Below are 17,074 nucleotides of genomic sequence, written 5' to 3'. Positions count from 1 at the left end.
AATCCTGCTCTTATTTACCTTTATGTCATCTTATCTTATATTTTATTCTCTCTTTTTGCCCTTGATAGAGCGCGTCTCGTGACTCTTACTAAGCGTCACACCAGCCACAATCTCTCACTGTTTGCATATACCAGAAACTCCGATTGATACATGAAAACACACAGACAGTGCAATCCTGCTCTTATTTACCCTTTTGTCATCATATCTAATATTTTATATGCTCTTTTTGCCCGTGATGGAGCGCGTCTCGTGGCTCGTCGCGTTAGCCACTAGCGTCTGCCACAAGATCTCTCACTGTTTTACAGCCTGTCATCCAGGAATGGTGCAGGAGAACAAACTGTCTGTCACAGAACATGCCAAAGTCAAGTGAGTAAACTGAATATTTAAAAATCACATTGTGGTTTATGAAATATTGTTTAAGTACCCTTTTAAGTAGTTAGGCTACATGTATTCACTCTCGAGTGGGGGTAGCTGATTTCAAATAATGACAATTTTCTGCAACCAATTTAGGCTACCTGATGTAACTCAACATTTTCTTAGCTTCAGCTATCGTGTAATTAATAAGAAGATAGGCTCTTTAGGGAGCGTGGGGGTGGCACGGGGTGACACAACCACCACCTCCACCCATCCATAAAGTGTTTTCTGTGGCAGTGTTGGCTACAAAGATGAAGTTGGACTCGCCATCTTCGCAGTAGTGAACGCGCCGAGATTAGAAATGCTCATTTCATACGGATTACATAATCTGAGAGTAAACTATTTATTTTCGCTTTGAATTGTTTCGTTTAAAACTAGGCTAGACATTTCTACCTTCCTAGATATATTTCTCATGCATGTGAGGAACGTGCAAGGCAAAAATGTCATGATTTTATTGTTATAGGCCTATGTCTGCTATATTTATTAAATCCAGGAAATTGGTTGATCAAACATTGATTAAAATTGAGATACAATTTATACAAAACGAAATTCACTTCAAGGAAATGCTTTATACAAAACAAAACTTAATGGAGTGGTCAAAAACATTCTCCTTCAGAATATGTCAATCAGAGTATCAGGCGCTGTAACGTGAGAGATCTTGTGGCTGGCGCGCCACGAGACGCGCTCCATATTACGGGACAAAGGAGCTAATAAAAAATAAGATAAGATGTCAAATAGGTAAATAAGAGCAGGATTGCACTGTTTGTGTGCTCTCATGTATCAATCCGAGTGTCTGGTAGATGCAAACAGTGAGAGATTGTGGCTGGTGTGACGCTTAGTAGGCTAAGAGTCACGAGACACGCTCTATCAAGGGCAAAAAGAGCGAATAAAATAATAAGATACGATGACAAAAGGGTAAAAGAGCAGGATTGCACTGTTTGTTTGTTTTTGTGTATCAATCCGAGTGTCTGGTAGATGAAAACAGTGAGAGATCTTGTGGCTGGTGACGCTTAGTAAGAGCAACGAGACGCGCTCCATCACGGGCAAAAAGAGCAAATAAAATATTAGATAAGATGACATAAAGGTAAATAAGAGCAGGATTGCACTGTTTGTGTTTTTTCGTGTATCAATCCGAGTGTCTGGTAAATGAAAACAGTGAGAGATCTTGTGGCAGGTGCGACGCTAGTGGCTGACGCGACGAGCCATGAGAGTCTGGTAGTGTCTGGTAGATGAAAACAGTGAGAGATCTTGTGGCTGGTGACGCTTAGTAAGAGCCACGAGACGCGCTCCATCACGGGCAAAAAAAAGCGAATCAGACAAGATGACGCGGAATGCATGTATATTTGATCATGCATCAGTCGGAGTATCTAGTAGCTGTAAGCCAGTTGAAACGCGTTCATTAAATGGTGAATATTGACATATTGGGCGTTGCGTTCTGGCTTCCACTGACTAGGGATACGATTTTGTTCAAAAACACCTTGTGTAAGGACGAGGGGCAGGCGAATATATTGGCCAAAATGCTCTGTTCGATTTTTCTGAGATCATCTACTCTTCCCTGTGGATGACCTGTGACCTACTTTCTGTAAGATCTGAATTTTTGAGTTTGAATTTTTGAGATTGAATTTTAGAAAACTGAATTTGAAGTTCCGAATTTCTTCATCTTGAAAACTTGAATCTGATTTTTTTTAAACTGAATATTTGCAGTATAAGAATTCAGAACAAAAAAACTAGCTGTTTGAAAATACATGTCTATAAAATTCAGCCATAAAAACGTTTAAATTTGTTAAATTTCAAATCTTCAATATTCGTTTAAAAAAAAAAATCAAATTCAGAACTATTTAAACTACCACCTAAAATTCAATTTTGTTAGATTACACTTGCAAATAATTCAAATTTACACAATTCAAATTCAAATCATTTTGTCATATTATTAGCTCCATATTAAACTAACTGTTTTACCAATTGTGTGTTGTAGGTGTGTTGATGCGTTAAGAGTTTAGGAAATTTGTTAAAAGTATTAAAAAAATCGTCATAGCGATTGTAAAAAAACTGTAATAGTCTCTTAATTGGCCTGTTTAACAGAGCCATGGAACAAACAAAACAGCCCCTCAAAATTGATAAAAGACCACATATTATACAGACACTTGATATTTAATCTTAGTAGATGATTAGTTAATTGAATTTGATAGATTTTACTTTTAATAAAACATTTGCAATGTGTTTGTAAAAGGTTTTTTATACATGTTTGGCCTGAGTTTTTGTTGTTCACCAGCTTGTGGCCTTTTGAACGGTGGCCGACAACCTAAAGAAGACGCATGCAAATAGAAAAAAACGCATGCAAATAAAAAACACCCTCAATTTAAGAAAACAACTTCATCAGTTTCACAACACACGTGTGCTCCAAATACTCACAGCACAACAAAATACAGAAACGCGCTGCAAAAGCTCACAACACAACCAAATACAGAAACGCGCTGCAAAACTTCACAACACAGCCAAATATAGAAACGCGCTGCAAGTAATACAGACCACAACGGAAATGTTTCCGGGGGAACCAAATAAGTGACGAACCCGGCTGGGACGTGGATTATGCCTATGCCCTACTCCCTTCGAAGGGCAGACGGCAGAGCTCTTCAAGTGGGACTTTGGAGTGAGCATGGCACTAGTGTGCCATTTATGTAGCCGTTTGGAACGCACTTGATGAAGGGAGCAATGAAAGACTACTTCCAACGTAATTATTTTCACATGGGATGTTCCCATGACAACGCAGCACGTTGTCCATCAGCTGAATAGCTGTTCTGAGGACAGAAATATAATGCTGTTAACATAACAGTTGCAAATAAATTTATTTTTACTTTACAAAAAAACTGTTAAAATATGCGTTTTATATATCCATTATATATCTGTGTGTCAGTGTCTCAACTTTAAAACAGTGGACCCTACATTACCTACACCTTCTTATGAAACTTTTCTTTATGAAAATTTAAACATAACATGAAACAATTTGTATAGTGTAACTCAGAGCCATAGAGAGAATGGCTCTGGTGTAACTGATGTAAAGATTAATATATTTCCTTCATGTTCTTCTTCTCTATCTTTTTTATTTATTTTAGTTTTCAGCTCATTGTTCTTTTCTCATTTCTGATGACATTGGACATATTGTTAATACATTTTGTATATTGTATACAAGTTGTATGTCATAAATTAATTTCTGTATGTTTTGCAGAAAAAAAGTTAAAATAAATAAAAAAAAATAGAATTTTGACCTGTAAGCAAAGAGTATAAGAACTATAAAAAAGTATAAGTACAATATAATATAATTTCTATATACAATATATTACAATATTATTTTAAAATTATAGTTTATTTATAAAAAAATATATATAGGCTTTCACTTCTTGTCAAAATCAGTTCTTTGCTGTAAGCACGTCCCAGCTGGGTTCGTCACTTATTTGGTTCCCCCGGAAACTTTTCCGTTGTGGTCTGTGTTACTTGCAGCGCGTTTTTGTATTTGGTTGTGTTGTGAGCCTTTGCAGCGCGTTTCTGTATTTTGTTGTGTTGTGAGTATTTGGAGTACACGTGTGCTTTGAAACTGATGAAGATGTTTTCTTGATTTGCTGGTGTTTTTTTCTATTTGCATGCATTTTTTTCTTTTTGCATGCGTTTTTTCTATTTGCATGCGTTTTTTTCTATTTGCATGCGTCTTCTTTAGATTGCAGCACGTTGAGCTCTCTCGGCCACCATACTTTTGAACGATTCGAAACAGTGAATCATTTTGCGAAGCAATTGGTTCAATTAATTCGAAGCTATGTAAAGCTTTGTTTCTACCATCACTACAATCCATAGTATTACTCATAGCTGAGGGTCGGTTATTCAGTCAAGTTGATTCTTAAATCCACACAGAGAATCACATCGGAGAAAACCAGAATAAGTAGCAGCATAATCCACACACATACTAAAGACAATAACCAACAGGGAACAACTGAAACACAGGGATTTGTATACAGGGGACAAACAAAGGCAAATAAACTTGACACAGGTGAAACTCATTAGTAACTAAGACAACAAACAAGGGAATTAACAAGATAAACTAAAACGAAACACAAGAAACACAGACACGTAAATGAAAAAACAAGAACATTGAGCATTACCCTTAAAGGTGCATTGCGCAACAATTCATGTTAAAAATACACGTTTTCTAACCCATACATGCATAAACAATTGCCTGATGGACTGAATGAGCCCTTCTCTGATCACTGCAATTGCCTCTATAATCCTGTACAGTAAAATAAATAAGAGGGATTCGGGTTCGAATTTGAGACTGGGCGTGACGTCATGCGCGTTCACGCTCACCAGGCTATGTCTCGCAGGTTTGTGTATTCGCCGGCGCCGCCATTCTCCGCATCAGCGAAGACAACTCGTGCGTCAAAGGTAGAAGATGGATTCAAAGAGACCGGCTTGTAGTCCATTCCAAACCCCAACGCAAACTCCACGTAAAGTAAAGAAAAGAAAATTGTCGTCTAGTGCCACCAAAAGGTCCAAATTGGAGTCAGACAGGCGTCGGAGTAAGACGAGAGTCTACCTCGGGAAGGCATTCAACAAATGGAGAGATCTCCGGTCTGCTCTTGGTCTCAAACGGGATCCTCAGTTGGCTTTTTTCTTGATAAAACGGTAAGATATAGCCCAGTCTCTAATGTTTGATACAGCCTTGTGTCCATTGCTAACATGCTAAGGTGTTCATGTCATTGACCAACAAGGAAGAACGCCGTTGCATTGGCTATATTGTATTTTTCGGTAAAAATAGTAAATTGTTCCCGTGAATGTGGTACATTTTGTATGTAGTATATATGAAGTATGTGGGAGCTCGTATTCTATCAAAACGAGGAAAACGTAAAATATTTTGGTATTGTGATAAAATACATGTTTTATTCTGAACATTGCAGGAAGGGAAATACAATGGTAAAGGGGTAAATATTTTTACTTTACTCATACTGTTTAGCAGACTAACTATTTACTAAATAAAGTATTGACACATTTCACATTAACGTTTGTCAGTGTGTATTGTCCCTGTCAAAATATCTACTAAATAAATCAGCGCTACATGTAGTTTAGTGATTAGCAAAACAGTTCAAGATTCTTGAGTGTGATATAACATGCTGATAAAATGACCGATAATTAGACAGAAATTTTGAGTAAATTATAACAGAAAAAGGATGTATTTTTATTGGAATATTCTACTTAGCAGATCAATAACAGGCTGAACCCTGCAAGTCTTCGGCGGATTAGCCTGTTTGGCTTTTATGAAAACGTCATGGTGACATTTGATTGTTTATTACCTTGAGACATTTGAGTGAACGTTGTTGACCAACTGTGTATGGTATGATTATTATTTTGAGCTTTTGCGAAGTAATCAATTATATTGTTCATGAACGTGTTTTCATAACAATACAATCATAGGTGGATACAGTAAAAACATAAACAAAGTTTTCTACTACCCCCGTTTTTCCCCTCACACATAAGAGTAATTTACTCAAATGTCTTTCCTTCCATATTTTTGAAATGACTTGCAGATTTATAACTTTATTACCACTGAAGACATTTTGGCTGTACACCAAAGATCTGTGCGGCAGATGCTCCTTTAGTTATGAACACTTCGTGCTCGCGCATGCGTGCGTGTGCGTGTGGTCCATGAGCGTGCACAACTATGGTTGCAGTTTCGCTTGTCGCCAGAGGGGGCGTAGTTCTGCAAAAACTCAGAGACTTGCGTTTTGCACCTTTAAACTTTGTTTTATTTTCAACTTTGAAAAATATTTTTACAGTGTAGTAGCTTTTGAATCACTGATGATATAAATTTATTTATAGTGGGGAATTTTTAATTATTGGTACATGTTGATATTAGATATTTAATGTAATTGTGAATGCTCAGTTAAACGTAATCTTAAAAAAGACTAATAATTTAATAAAAGTTTTTAAATGTAATCTTTAATAGAAACCAATGGAACAGCTACATCATGATAGAAGAACAAATGTGTGTGTGTGTGTGTGTGTGTGTGTGTGTGTGTGTGTGTGTGTGTGTGTGTGTGTGTGTGTGTGTGTGGGGGGGGGGTGTAAAAACACTTTACATCTGGAAAATAAAATGGAGCATAAATAATGCAAGAATAGACTGACCTGTGTGAGCCAGACATTGGTGGTCATGATCTGTTCTCTCTCATGCTGTGTAGAAAAAAACAGAGGAAGGTAAAAGTTTACACAAACTGCATAATCAATTAAAATGTGATAAATAATTTGCCTATCAAGCCCCCATTATACTTTATCAGATATGACCTTTCAATTAGTGTGTAATATAGCCGTTTGTGAATATAAAGGTCTGCAAAGATTTAAAGATCTAAAGTGCACGACAAATAATAACTCCCTAAAAGAAAGAACCGATTCTGGACTGTCTGAAATGATATTGCAGTCTTACTTCCAACATGAAGCTAGGTAGCTTTGTAGCAAATTTGCATAATGTCAGCATATGGTCTTCATTGGCTGCCCACGAACAACGTTTATTTTGACCGTATCACTAAGTATCAAGTGCTAATCAGCCTCTGGAGCTAAAATGCAGTTATAGTAATGGCGTTTCCGACACATGCTGTAAGCAGTAGGCCAATCATAACAGACTGAAATATCTGACCAATCAGAGCAGAGTAAGCTCTCGTAAAGAGGGGGTTCATAGAGACCAGAGCCGGCTCTGATAGAGACTTAAAACCACTATGGAACCGTTTCAGGCACTGTGAAAAGATGTGATGCTTGTAGGGTATGGACAAATCAGACACATACTAATTATTCATTATATACAAAGGTTTATGAAACTCCTCACACAGCCCAAATGAACAAACACAAGGGCAGAAACAGTGTCATGTTACAGGGCATGATAAGGAGATTTTACGACCTCCGAGGAATGTGGCCACATACTCAAGAGAGAGACTATGAAACAGAAACCTCTTTAAAACAGACTTTGCTGCATTAATCATAGACTAACTGATCTATAAATGAACATGCATAAAACTGTGAAAGAAACAGTGTAAATGGTTTACTGTCTCGTGTACTATTAGGTATATATTATGGTATGTATCCTGGTATACAACCAACTAACGATCAATGTAACCTCACCTGTATCATGGCTCCTACCTAATTAATGCTCATTTAATGACTCACACTTTGATGTACATCACCTTCTTCTAGAATGCAGTGTGGATGTGTTATAGCTATCTGAACATTAATGAAGGTATAATCATAATAGGGGCAAAGATCCGTAAATCAACTAAGAGCCACTTTCCCTCTCAGACATGTCACCTTTCTGATTGGTCGAGTTCAACCCTTAGGGGAGGATCTTTTCCAGGCCTTATTAGAGACAGTCCACATGTGACCTCCCTCTCTTAGTTCTTTCATCCAGCCGCAACACTGTTCTGGTGATACTTGGGAACCCCCTCCCCCTCCACGGGGGCCCCAGGGCCCAGCAGGCCTCGATTCCAACCAGATATGGGCTCAGGCAGGAGAGAGATGACTCTCTCACAAAGAACCAAGGACAATCTCAAGAGTTTTGGAACAAAGACTCCAACCAACAACGACTCCAATCACCCACTCTTCCGGCTTCCTCACTTCTCCTGGGTGCTCGGCGTGGCCTCAACAGAGTCCCAGGCCTTGACCAAACCAGCCATGCGTTCCTGGAGAAAGAGAACGCTCAACCAACTTCCACTTGACACTGCCGGAACCATCAACGACTTCAATTTTCAACAACTTCAAGAATTGTTCCCATTACAAATACATAACCTATTTATGTATTCATTTGTGTATGTTGTTTAGTTTATTTATATTCATATAAATATCTATATTTAGTTAATAAAACTTGTACATAATATGTATTTGGTTCTTTTTTGTTTGCAATACAAGTCACTTTACGATCACGGTTTTTGCTACTGGCTCAAAGTACTGTACAGGCGAATAAATAATTATTCTTCGGTGGCCATGGAAGATACCCTTTATTAGAATAAATTAATAATCAAAAGAGTTCGTTGGAAGAACTGATTAATTGATTGTAATATTAATTCAGCCACATCAAGTTAATCCAATTAACTGACCCAAATATTTATAATTAATAATAACAAGATATTATTGATCATTAATATTTCCAAAAAGCTGAGTTCCTTACATGCTGCAATGTACATTAAAGCTCCAGTAGGTAGCTTTTGTAAACAAATATTTGTTAAAACTCTCATTATATCCTGAAAGTAGAATATGAGACAGATAATCTGTAAAAAAAAATCAAGCTCCTCTGGCTCCTCCCTGTGGTCCTACTGCCATTTGCAGAAATACACCGCTCCCGGTCAGAAACAACCAATCAGTGCCAGGAGGAATGTCTTAGCAGTGTCAATCACGCTCGTGTACGCGCTGATCACCCCTCTCTTGCACAGCGCGAGCGGGTACCGTCGTTCGTGACTCTCCTGTTCAAACTCATTCATCCAAATGAACAAATCTTTTTTCGAGTCATTTCGTTCATTCAACGAAGGAAATGACTCGAAAAAAGATTTGTTCATTTTGAACGAGTCTTTTTCGGAGTCATTTCGTTCATTCAACGAACGAATGACTCGAAAAAAGATTTGTTAATTTGGATGAACGAGTTCGAACAGGATCACGAACGTGCATCACAGAAAAGAGCAGGGCGAGCATTTGTGCTTATAAAACTTAAAGTTTTTTATTTATTTTTGAAATGACCGATCGTTTCACTAGATAAGACCCTTATTCATCGTCTGGTATCGTTTAAAACCCTTTGAAGCTGCGCTGAAATTGTCATTTGGTCCTCGAAACGTTTGTGTCCTATTGAAGTCCATTATATGGAGAAAAAGCCTGGAATGTTTTCATCAAAAAACTTAATTTCTTTTCGACTGAAGAAAGAAAGACATGGACATCTTGGATGACATGGGGGTGAGTAAATTATCAGCAAAAGTTTTTTTTTAAAGTGAACTAATCCTTTAACGTTATCTTAGTAGCTATAACTTATAGAAAGAGTGCAACCTTATAAAGTTACATGTATTGCAAAATACATAATGATTTGAGGACCAAGTTTGTAGTCAAAGTATGGGCAGGCCATAGTCAATGTAAAGCATATTGTTGATGTTTCATCCCTATTAGTGAATGTTCCATAACTGTTTATGATCCGCCGTCATCGGTGGTCCTGCTTACTAGCCTGCGCGTTCACGGCAGGCTCCGCTGTGGGGGAGGAGCTGTGGAGGGAGGGCTGTAGTGCAGCAGAGAGCAAGGGGGTTGGACCTGTAAGCTGTGCTTGTTCAAATTTTCAGGCTAAGTCAACATTTTCTCAAAACTCCCTACTGCAGCTTTAAGAGAAAATTAAAGTGTTTTTTTTTACCTACATGTGGGGATACATGTGACTATTGTAGGCAAACAAATTTAGGAACATTAAAATAGCATAATAGGAGCACTTAAAATGAATTATGATTATTTTATGTTCCTGAATTCATTAAAATGCATTCAATATAATATGAAATATAATAAAATATATAGTATAATACCATGTACAAAAAGTTTAATGGTTTGAATCTGTTTTTATTGATCAAAGGCTACATTCTTGAGTATAATGGTTCTTTTATGGCATTAAGAAACCCTTGCCTGCCCCCTCCAGAGATAAATTACACAGGAATGACACTGCTTTTCTTCAGCTTTCAGCCCAGGAAAGTGAGCTGCTGGTTTACAGTGCATTACAAGCATGAAGGAAGCATGTAATTGGCTGACAGCTGAGCGGTTAGCAATGATGAGTGGTCAGAAAGCATGGGTAATTTGCTGCACCTGTGGGAACCGAGATGGCTATTTCCTGTTGTCCATACTCACTGCCTACAGCATACTGACAACATTTTACAAAAAAACAAAACAAAAAAAACATGCTAATACTGAGACCTCAGAGCTAACTGCATGATGTCACCACTCCATTTTAGACCTAAGTGGGCTTACCGAAGTAAGAAGCATAGTAACACTGTCCAAATCTGAAAATACAAGTAATTTTGAATAGACAAGAGGCTTTTGTTAAATGCTCCATCTCAGTCACTGCTAACTCTTTTGAAGGTGACAACAAGTGTCTTGATTAAGATTAAGTGGCTGTATTTATTTATACAAAGCCAGAGTCAAAACAGTTTAGTGAAACCTTTATTAATATGCATACTGTATTTAAATATGAAAGAACAAAAGTAGTCATCACTGACCACACTGATGAGCTGGGCCAGCGAGACCATCAGCTGCACGGTCACCAGTTCTGAACCATTAGTCGCTGGTCGGATCAGTTTGTTGTAGTGGGCTGGATTAAGAAGATGCTCCACCAGTCTTTCTTCTGTATCTGCCCCATCACTGCCTGTAAGATACAGTAGATCAATACACATCCCACATTTCAAAAAGATTCCCATTTTTTGATGTGGCATCTGTTGTGAAGTTTTGTTTAAACCTGAGACAGCTGCAAAACACACAACATCTCCTCTCTGGAGAACAGCTATATGAAACAGAAATCTGTTATAACAAAATTCATGTAACTTTGCGTGGAAACCATAGTGTAAATGATGCAAAGCATGATCAAGCAACTTCATATTTCTTAAATGAAATGTATTATTTATTGAAAAATTATTGATATTTTGATCATGCAAATTATCAAGATATGTAAGTTGATATATTTTATTATGATTAGGCAATACAAATTATTACAAAAAATAAAATATTTTAATATACTCCAGTTTCAATCCCTCCAAATAACAAAAAAAACACTAAAAACTGTAAAAGTAATTTTTGTTAATAATGTATATTCTTTAAAATTGTTTAATGATTTGTTAATAATGTATATTCTTTTAAATTATTTACAATTTTGTTTCAAGATCCAATTTGTGATGTTACAAAATAGACTGTGTAGCTACAAATGGCGGGGGCCTTGAAAGCATAGTTGGTCTGATAATTCCCAATAAGGCTCACTCTTTTGTAAAAGCTGTCAATCATCTGTAAACTGTTACTGCTTGCTTTAGGTATAGCTAAAAAGCATTTATTTTATTTATTATTAATTTTGGCAGGACAAAAGAAAAGCACTGACTCAAATCTTCTTTGTTTATGAGAGTGACAGACAAACACCCATCACCCGCTTATAAAACCCTTGTCACATGCTTACTGCAATTGACTAATAGCACCTACAGATCAATCCAGCGGGATTGCTTTATCCATCAAATCAAGTAAAAGCCGTTTTCCCTACTTCGGTCTATTTGCTACATAGGGCCCATATGGCGGTTAATCTTCACTACCAAATGTGAATCAACACAGAATGTGAATCATTTGTAATCTTTACTAGATAGAAAATGACTGTGCACTTCTCTAGTTCTTATAACAAGCAAAACAAATATTCTCTTTCATATTACCTATTGCTACTCTGTCTTCTGCATGGATGTAGTTTTCACTTCTCCCGTCTTGTTGTTTTCTCCTTTCTCAGGGTCAGCATAATAAATCTCCTCTGTCTCTCTCTCCAACTACTCATCCATCCCGTTCTCTCTGTCTCTGTCTCCCTGCCTCTTATTGGCTTGTTCTTGTTGTGTTCAGTGGACAGGAATGATGTTTCTACGGCACAGATCAATGAAGACTCTAATCACACACCATAAACTCTCTCTTTCTCCTCTGCTCTCCTATGTGCACATGTCCACCTGCACATCGCTCTAAATCTCTCCGTCTCTATCTAAATGCAGCATCTCTTTTCTGCTCAGTTTTCCTTCTTTTATTGCTCCTGTCTTTAAAAAAAGTCCATGAAAGAGTGAGATGAATGATTTTGTGAGTTGTGTGCTTGTTTGTCTTTATTTAGGCTATATTAATTAAAATAGTAAGTTTTACATAACTATACAATATATATATATATATATATATATATATATATATATATAACATTAAAAAAAACGCATTTTTTTTCAGACTGCCATGAAGAAGAAGCATAATTTGCATTTTTTAAACAAAAGAGTAAAAACTTTTGTCTTGATGCTCAAGAAGGCAACATTCAATGCTAGGGTGAATTCAGGTAAATGGGACACTTCTTGTTAAACATGTAATTTAGAGGGGTTTTTTTATTTTCTTTTCTTAATTACTTTTGTTAACGTTAAGGTCCAGCTACAATTCAGTTTATTTAATGTGTTATTTGAAGGGTACAGTATATACCAATAAGCATTTTGAGATCATGCACTCCAGGCAAATTTTTGTAAGGGAAAGGGCAATCATTGATTTTTCAAAAAATTTGAAATGATAAAAACACATGGTTTATTCACACATATTTTAAAACAAACATAATCAACAACATATTTAGCAAATCCAAAACATATAGCCTAGGTTATGAGTAAAATTCATAAATTCACTCAATTCATGTGCAACATTCAAAATTAATCTAGTTGTCATGTTATTTTCAGTTAGTTTTGGTTTTCATGTTTCTGTTTGTTCCCTTTCAAGGGAACTCGAGCTGCTATGAGACGCGGTGGGAACGCTCTGCGTGATTGCGTCGCGAAGCACGTGTATAATCAGTCCAATTGAAGAGCTAGACGTCATAGGCGGGTGACGTCATAGACCAGGAAGCTATAAAGCACACCTTAAAACAGACCGCGACAGCTTCCGTTGCCTTCAGCAAGCGATCTGTGTATTCTGTCCTTGTCATATTTATTGTTTTCTGTCAAGTTGCAATATATATATATATATATTATGGCAAAAGAGAGCAAGCAGCTTCGTGTTGTTCCTTGCCCACGTTATATCACGGGTGGGGACACACACATCAGCTAAAGAGAAATACTATTTGGGAGTGGAGCATGCCACAGTCAGTTCTCGAGTGGGCTGACTGTGAGCATTGCAAGAAGCTGTCCGTGAGGACGCTCCGCTCCCGCCGGGCGTTCTTCGAGGAGGACGGTACGGTTTGCGCTCCCCACGTGGGCCCTGCTGTTGCCGATGCACGGCGGTGACTCGCATTTTGGGGTTCGCAAACGGATCTGACGGCGGAAGGTGGGGACGGGCCCCGCCCTATCTCAGCTTTCACCTGCCAGATCCAGTGCTGGCGATTCCAGTTCCGAGGAATTGGTATCGTTAGTGTTTTGTTTAAAATAAAAAGAGAACAAAACAAATAAAGATATTAAGAAAAAGACAGATGTTTGAGTTTTCAATAAATGAATAAATAAGTCAGCTCATAACTCTGTTGAATAAAGAGCTTTAAAAGGAAGTTTATCTAGTGCTGTTGCTAGTTAAATATTTCTGGCCAGCTGAACATTATGAGAGTGAAAAAGAGAGTTTATTAGATGAAATATATCTAAAAACAAAAAAACTCTGTATCTCAGCCTCCTCGTCGGGTGTCCACACTGAGGTGTCGAGATCGTGGAATAAGCCGGTTTCTATTTTATGTGTTTAATGGCCAAACATCTAACTATAGTAATGCTATGGATATTAAGTATTATGGTATGACAGTGCCTCGGGTTAAAGAGACGCTTGCTAGCTTTCTCTCTCCCGAGTCAGCGTCATAATTTTTAACCCCGACGTTACCCACCAGCCATCTTAAATAAATAAAGAAAAATTTTATTAGGCAGCGCTGGTGGGTGAATTATAAAGACATGGATGAATGTGTGGTTGTCAGCACTGACGCTATTCGAGAATTGCGTCGTGCAAAAACAGATAAACTATACTGGGGTGCGACTCTCTGAGGAGGGTCGCAGCGCTGCCAGTTCGGTTGTTCCCTGCCGGTTCGCCGTTCAGGGCACCGAGGTGTCAGCGTCCCCATACGATCCTCCGAGGAGGGTCGTAGAACGGTCAGTTCGGTTGTTCCCTGCCGGTTCGCCGCTTCAGGGCACCGTAGTGACTGTTCAACCAAATCCAGAGGCCAGTCTTGAGAGACTGGTTCCCCTCTCTCTGGCTCTGGCTCCTCCGAGATTCCTGGGCATTCGCGTATTAAATTATATCGATGATTGGTTGATTTTAGCTCAGTCCGAGCTTTTGGCAGTTCAACATCGAGATGTCGTTCTGTCTCACATAAGGGGGTTGGGGTTGCGGCTCAACACCAAAAAGAGTGTACTCCTCCCAGCTCAGAGGATCACTTTTCTAGGTGTATTATGGGATTCGACAACAATGCAAGCACGTCTGTCTCCTGCACGTATTTCTGCGATTCTCACAGCCGTAAAGAATGTAAAACTAGGTCAATCACTCACTGCAAAACAGTCTCTGAGACTGTTGGGGCTCATGGTAGTTGCGTCAAACGTAGTTACTTTTGGCCTTCTGTACATGAGACCCCTGCAGTGGTGGCTCGGGACCAAGGGGTTCTCTCCGAGGGGAAATCCGTTTTCGCATGATCAAGGTCACGCGGCAATGCCTTTGTGCCTCGGTCATGTGGAAGAAACCTTGGTTCCTCGTCCTGTGCCCAGTGCTGGGGGCTTCTTGTCGACGCGTCACGCTATCAACGGATGCTTCCCTCACAGGATGGGGGGCGGTCATGAGTGGCCGCTCGGTGAAAGGTCTTTGGCTGGGGCTCATGGCAGTTGCGTCCAACGTAGTTACTTTTGGCCTTCTGTACATGAGACCCCTGCTGTGGTGTCTCAGGATCAAGGGGTTTTCTCCGAGGGGAAATCCGTTTTCGCATGATCAAGGTCACGCGGCTATGCCTTCGTGCCTCGGTCATGTGGAAGAACCTTGGTTCCTCGCCCAGGCCCAGTGTTGGGGGCTTCTTGTCGACGCATAATGCTATCGATGGATGCTTCCCTCACAAGTCGGGGGCAATCATGAGTGGTTGCTCGGCGAAAGGTCCGGACAACACACTGATGGTCTCTTATATCCGAGCAGATATCCTGTTGAGGCAGGGGCTGTGGCCCGGGGAATGCAGACTTCACCCCGAGGTGGTGGAGCTTCTTAGGGAGAACTTCGGTCAAACTACAAGTCGACCTTTCGCATCGCTTGTACAATGCATTGCCCTTGCGGTTCTCCCCCACGCATCCAGCTCCGCTTGGACTGGATGTGATGTAATAGGTGTGGTTGCCGCCACACCTATACGCTTTTCCCGATATCTTTGCTCCTGGGAGCTCTGGAGTTGTGGATACTGTGGGCTCAGCCTCTGAGGGGGCCCAGCTCATAGATTCAGGTCTCTCGACCGAGGTTGTGGAGACCATACTCCAGTCTAGAGCTTCCTCCACGAGAAGACTAAATATGCTGTTCTCTGCCTGGTGCAGAGAACGCCTTCTGAATCTTGTTTCTGCCCCGTGGGTACAGTACTTGATATCTGTATGAATGTTTCTTTACTGGGTTATCTCTTAGGAGAGATCCTTAATTTCGTCTTCTCCGTGGTACATGAGGCTGAGGCCTGCACGTACTTGGATTTGCAACTGCTATGGTGATAGTATTTCTTCACCCCAGGTCGGGTTGTATTTCTAGGTCCCTACTAAATGTGAGGGTCATTTGTGCAGCAGGCCTTCTGCCCTCCACCTTTAATACCCCAGATCAGGAAAAACTTAATCTGTTACGCCCTGTCCGGGCTTTGGATGCGTATGTCCACAGAGCTGCTCAGTGGCGTATATCAGAACAATTATTTGTCTGCTTCGGGTCACCTAAGATATGTTGCCCGGCATCTAAACAGATGATGAGCAAGTGGGTAGTTGAGGCTATCTCACTTGCTTATGAAGCGGCCGGACAGCCTTCACCTATGGCTGTTCAGCCCCATTCTACAGGAGTATGGCTGCCTCTAGGCTTTAATTTCGGGTGTTCCCCTTCAGGACATTTGTAATGCGGCAGGCTGGTCCTCACCACATACATTGTCAGATTTTATGACTTACACCTCTCCACTCCTGGGGCTAGGTTGCTTGCTTCTTAGTGTGCGCAAGGACTTCACACAGAACGGGCATTTGTCTTTATGGCGTAGTGGGTATGGGGTTCCCACCGCGTCTCAACGTAGCTCGAGCTCCCTTGAAAGGGAATGTCTCAGGTTACGTATGTAACCCTGGTTCCCAAACGAGACGCTGCGTTTTCCTGCCATACTTCCTGCATGCCCTGATCGACTTGCTTCAGGCTTTTCCAGAAGCTGTCGCGGTCTGTTTTCAGGTGTGCTTTATAGCTTCCTGGTCTATGACGTCATCCGCCTATGACGTCTAGCTCTTCCATTGGACTGATTATACACGTGCTTCACGACGCAATCACGCAGAGCGTTCCCACCGCGTCTCAACGCAGCGTCTCGTTCCCTCTCAGGGAACCAGGGTTACATACGTAACCTGAGACGTTTTCATTAGTCAAGTGTCTTCCTTTGTTCAGGTTTCCCGCTTCCCGTTTGTTTATATTGGTTTCAGCTGTGTTTAATTAATTATTCTCGTTTGTGCTCCTAGTTAAGTTGTACCCTCACATTCAATTTAAAAAAAAAATTAATTTAGTATAATTGCTGAAGGTTAAAGGTGGCCCACATTTTATTCCTTAATTTTTATTCTGTAAACTGCAGTAACAAACAAAACAGGAACTGTCACAATAATATTTGATTACATTTAGTGAGCAACCTTATAAGTTAGAAATAAAAAATTATGTCAAAGTGCTTATACCTTTCACCTTGAGGGAGTCCTCATTTGAGGAGTGGCCACGCACCAGTGTTGTATGCTGTAAACGG

At 39.7% G+C, this 17,074-nt stretch overlaps 1 protein-coding gene across 2 annotated transcripts in view; it reads right to left on the bottom strand.

The window, feature by feature from the left end:
- chrnb2 (cholinergic receptor, nicotinic, beta 2) overlaps positions 1-17,074 on the bottom strand; it is a 51,287-nt gene that overhangs the window by 15,302 nt on the left and 18,911 nt on the right. The window contains exons 2-3 of one of the 2 annotated variants that reach the window (XM_077210786.1): positions 10,668-10,813; positions 6,583-6,627 (exon numbers count right to left, since the gene is read on the bottom strand). In XM_077210786.1, coding sequence (XP_077066901.1) covers positions 6,583-6,627; positions 10,668-10,813 — 191 coding nt within the window. Of the gene's footprint in view, positions 1-6,582; positions 6,628-10,667; positions 10,883-17,074 lie in introns of those variants that run through there. The other variant, XM_077210777.1, reaches the window with a different exon arrangement.

This window comes from Siphateles boraxobius, unplaced genomic scaffold (assembly GCF_051911475.1).
Source record: "Siphateles boraxobius isolate OS27281-9 unplaced genomic scaffold, OSU_SipBor_1 12, whole genome shotgun sequence".
Classification (NCBI taxonomy): Eukaryota; Metazoa; Chordata; class Actinopteri; order Cypriniformes; family Leuciscidae; genus Siphateles; species Siphateles boraxobius.
The sequence above is the reverse complement of the archived record's forward strand: the minus strand, read 5'-3'. Positions and strand labels throughout refer to the sequence as shown.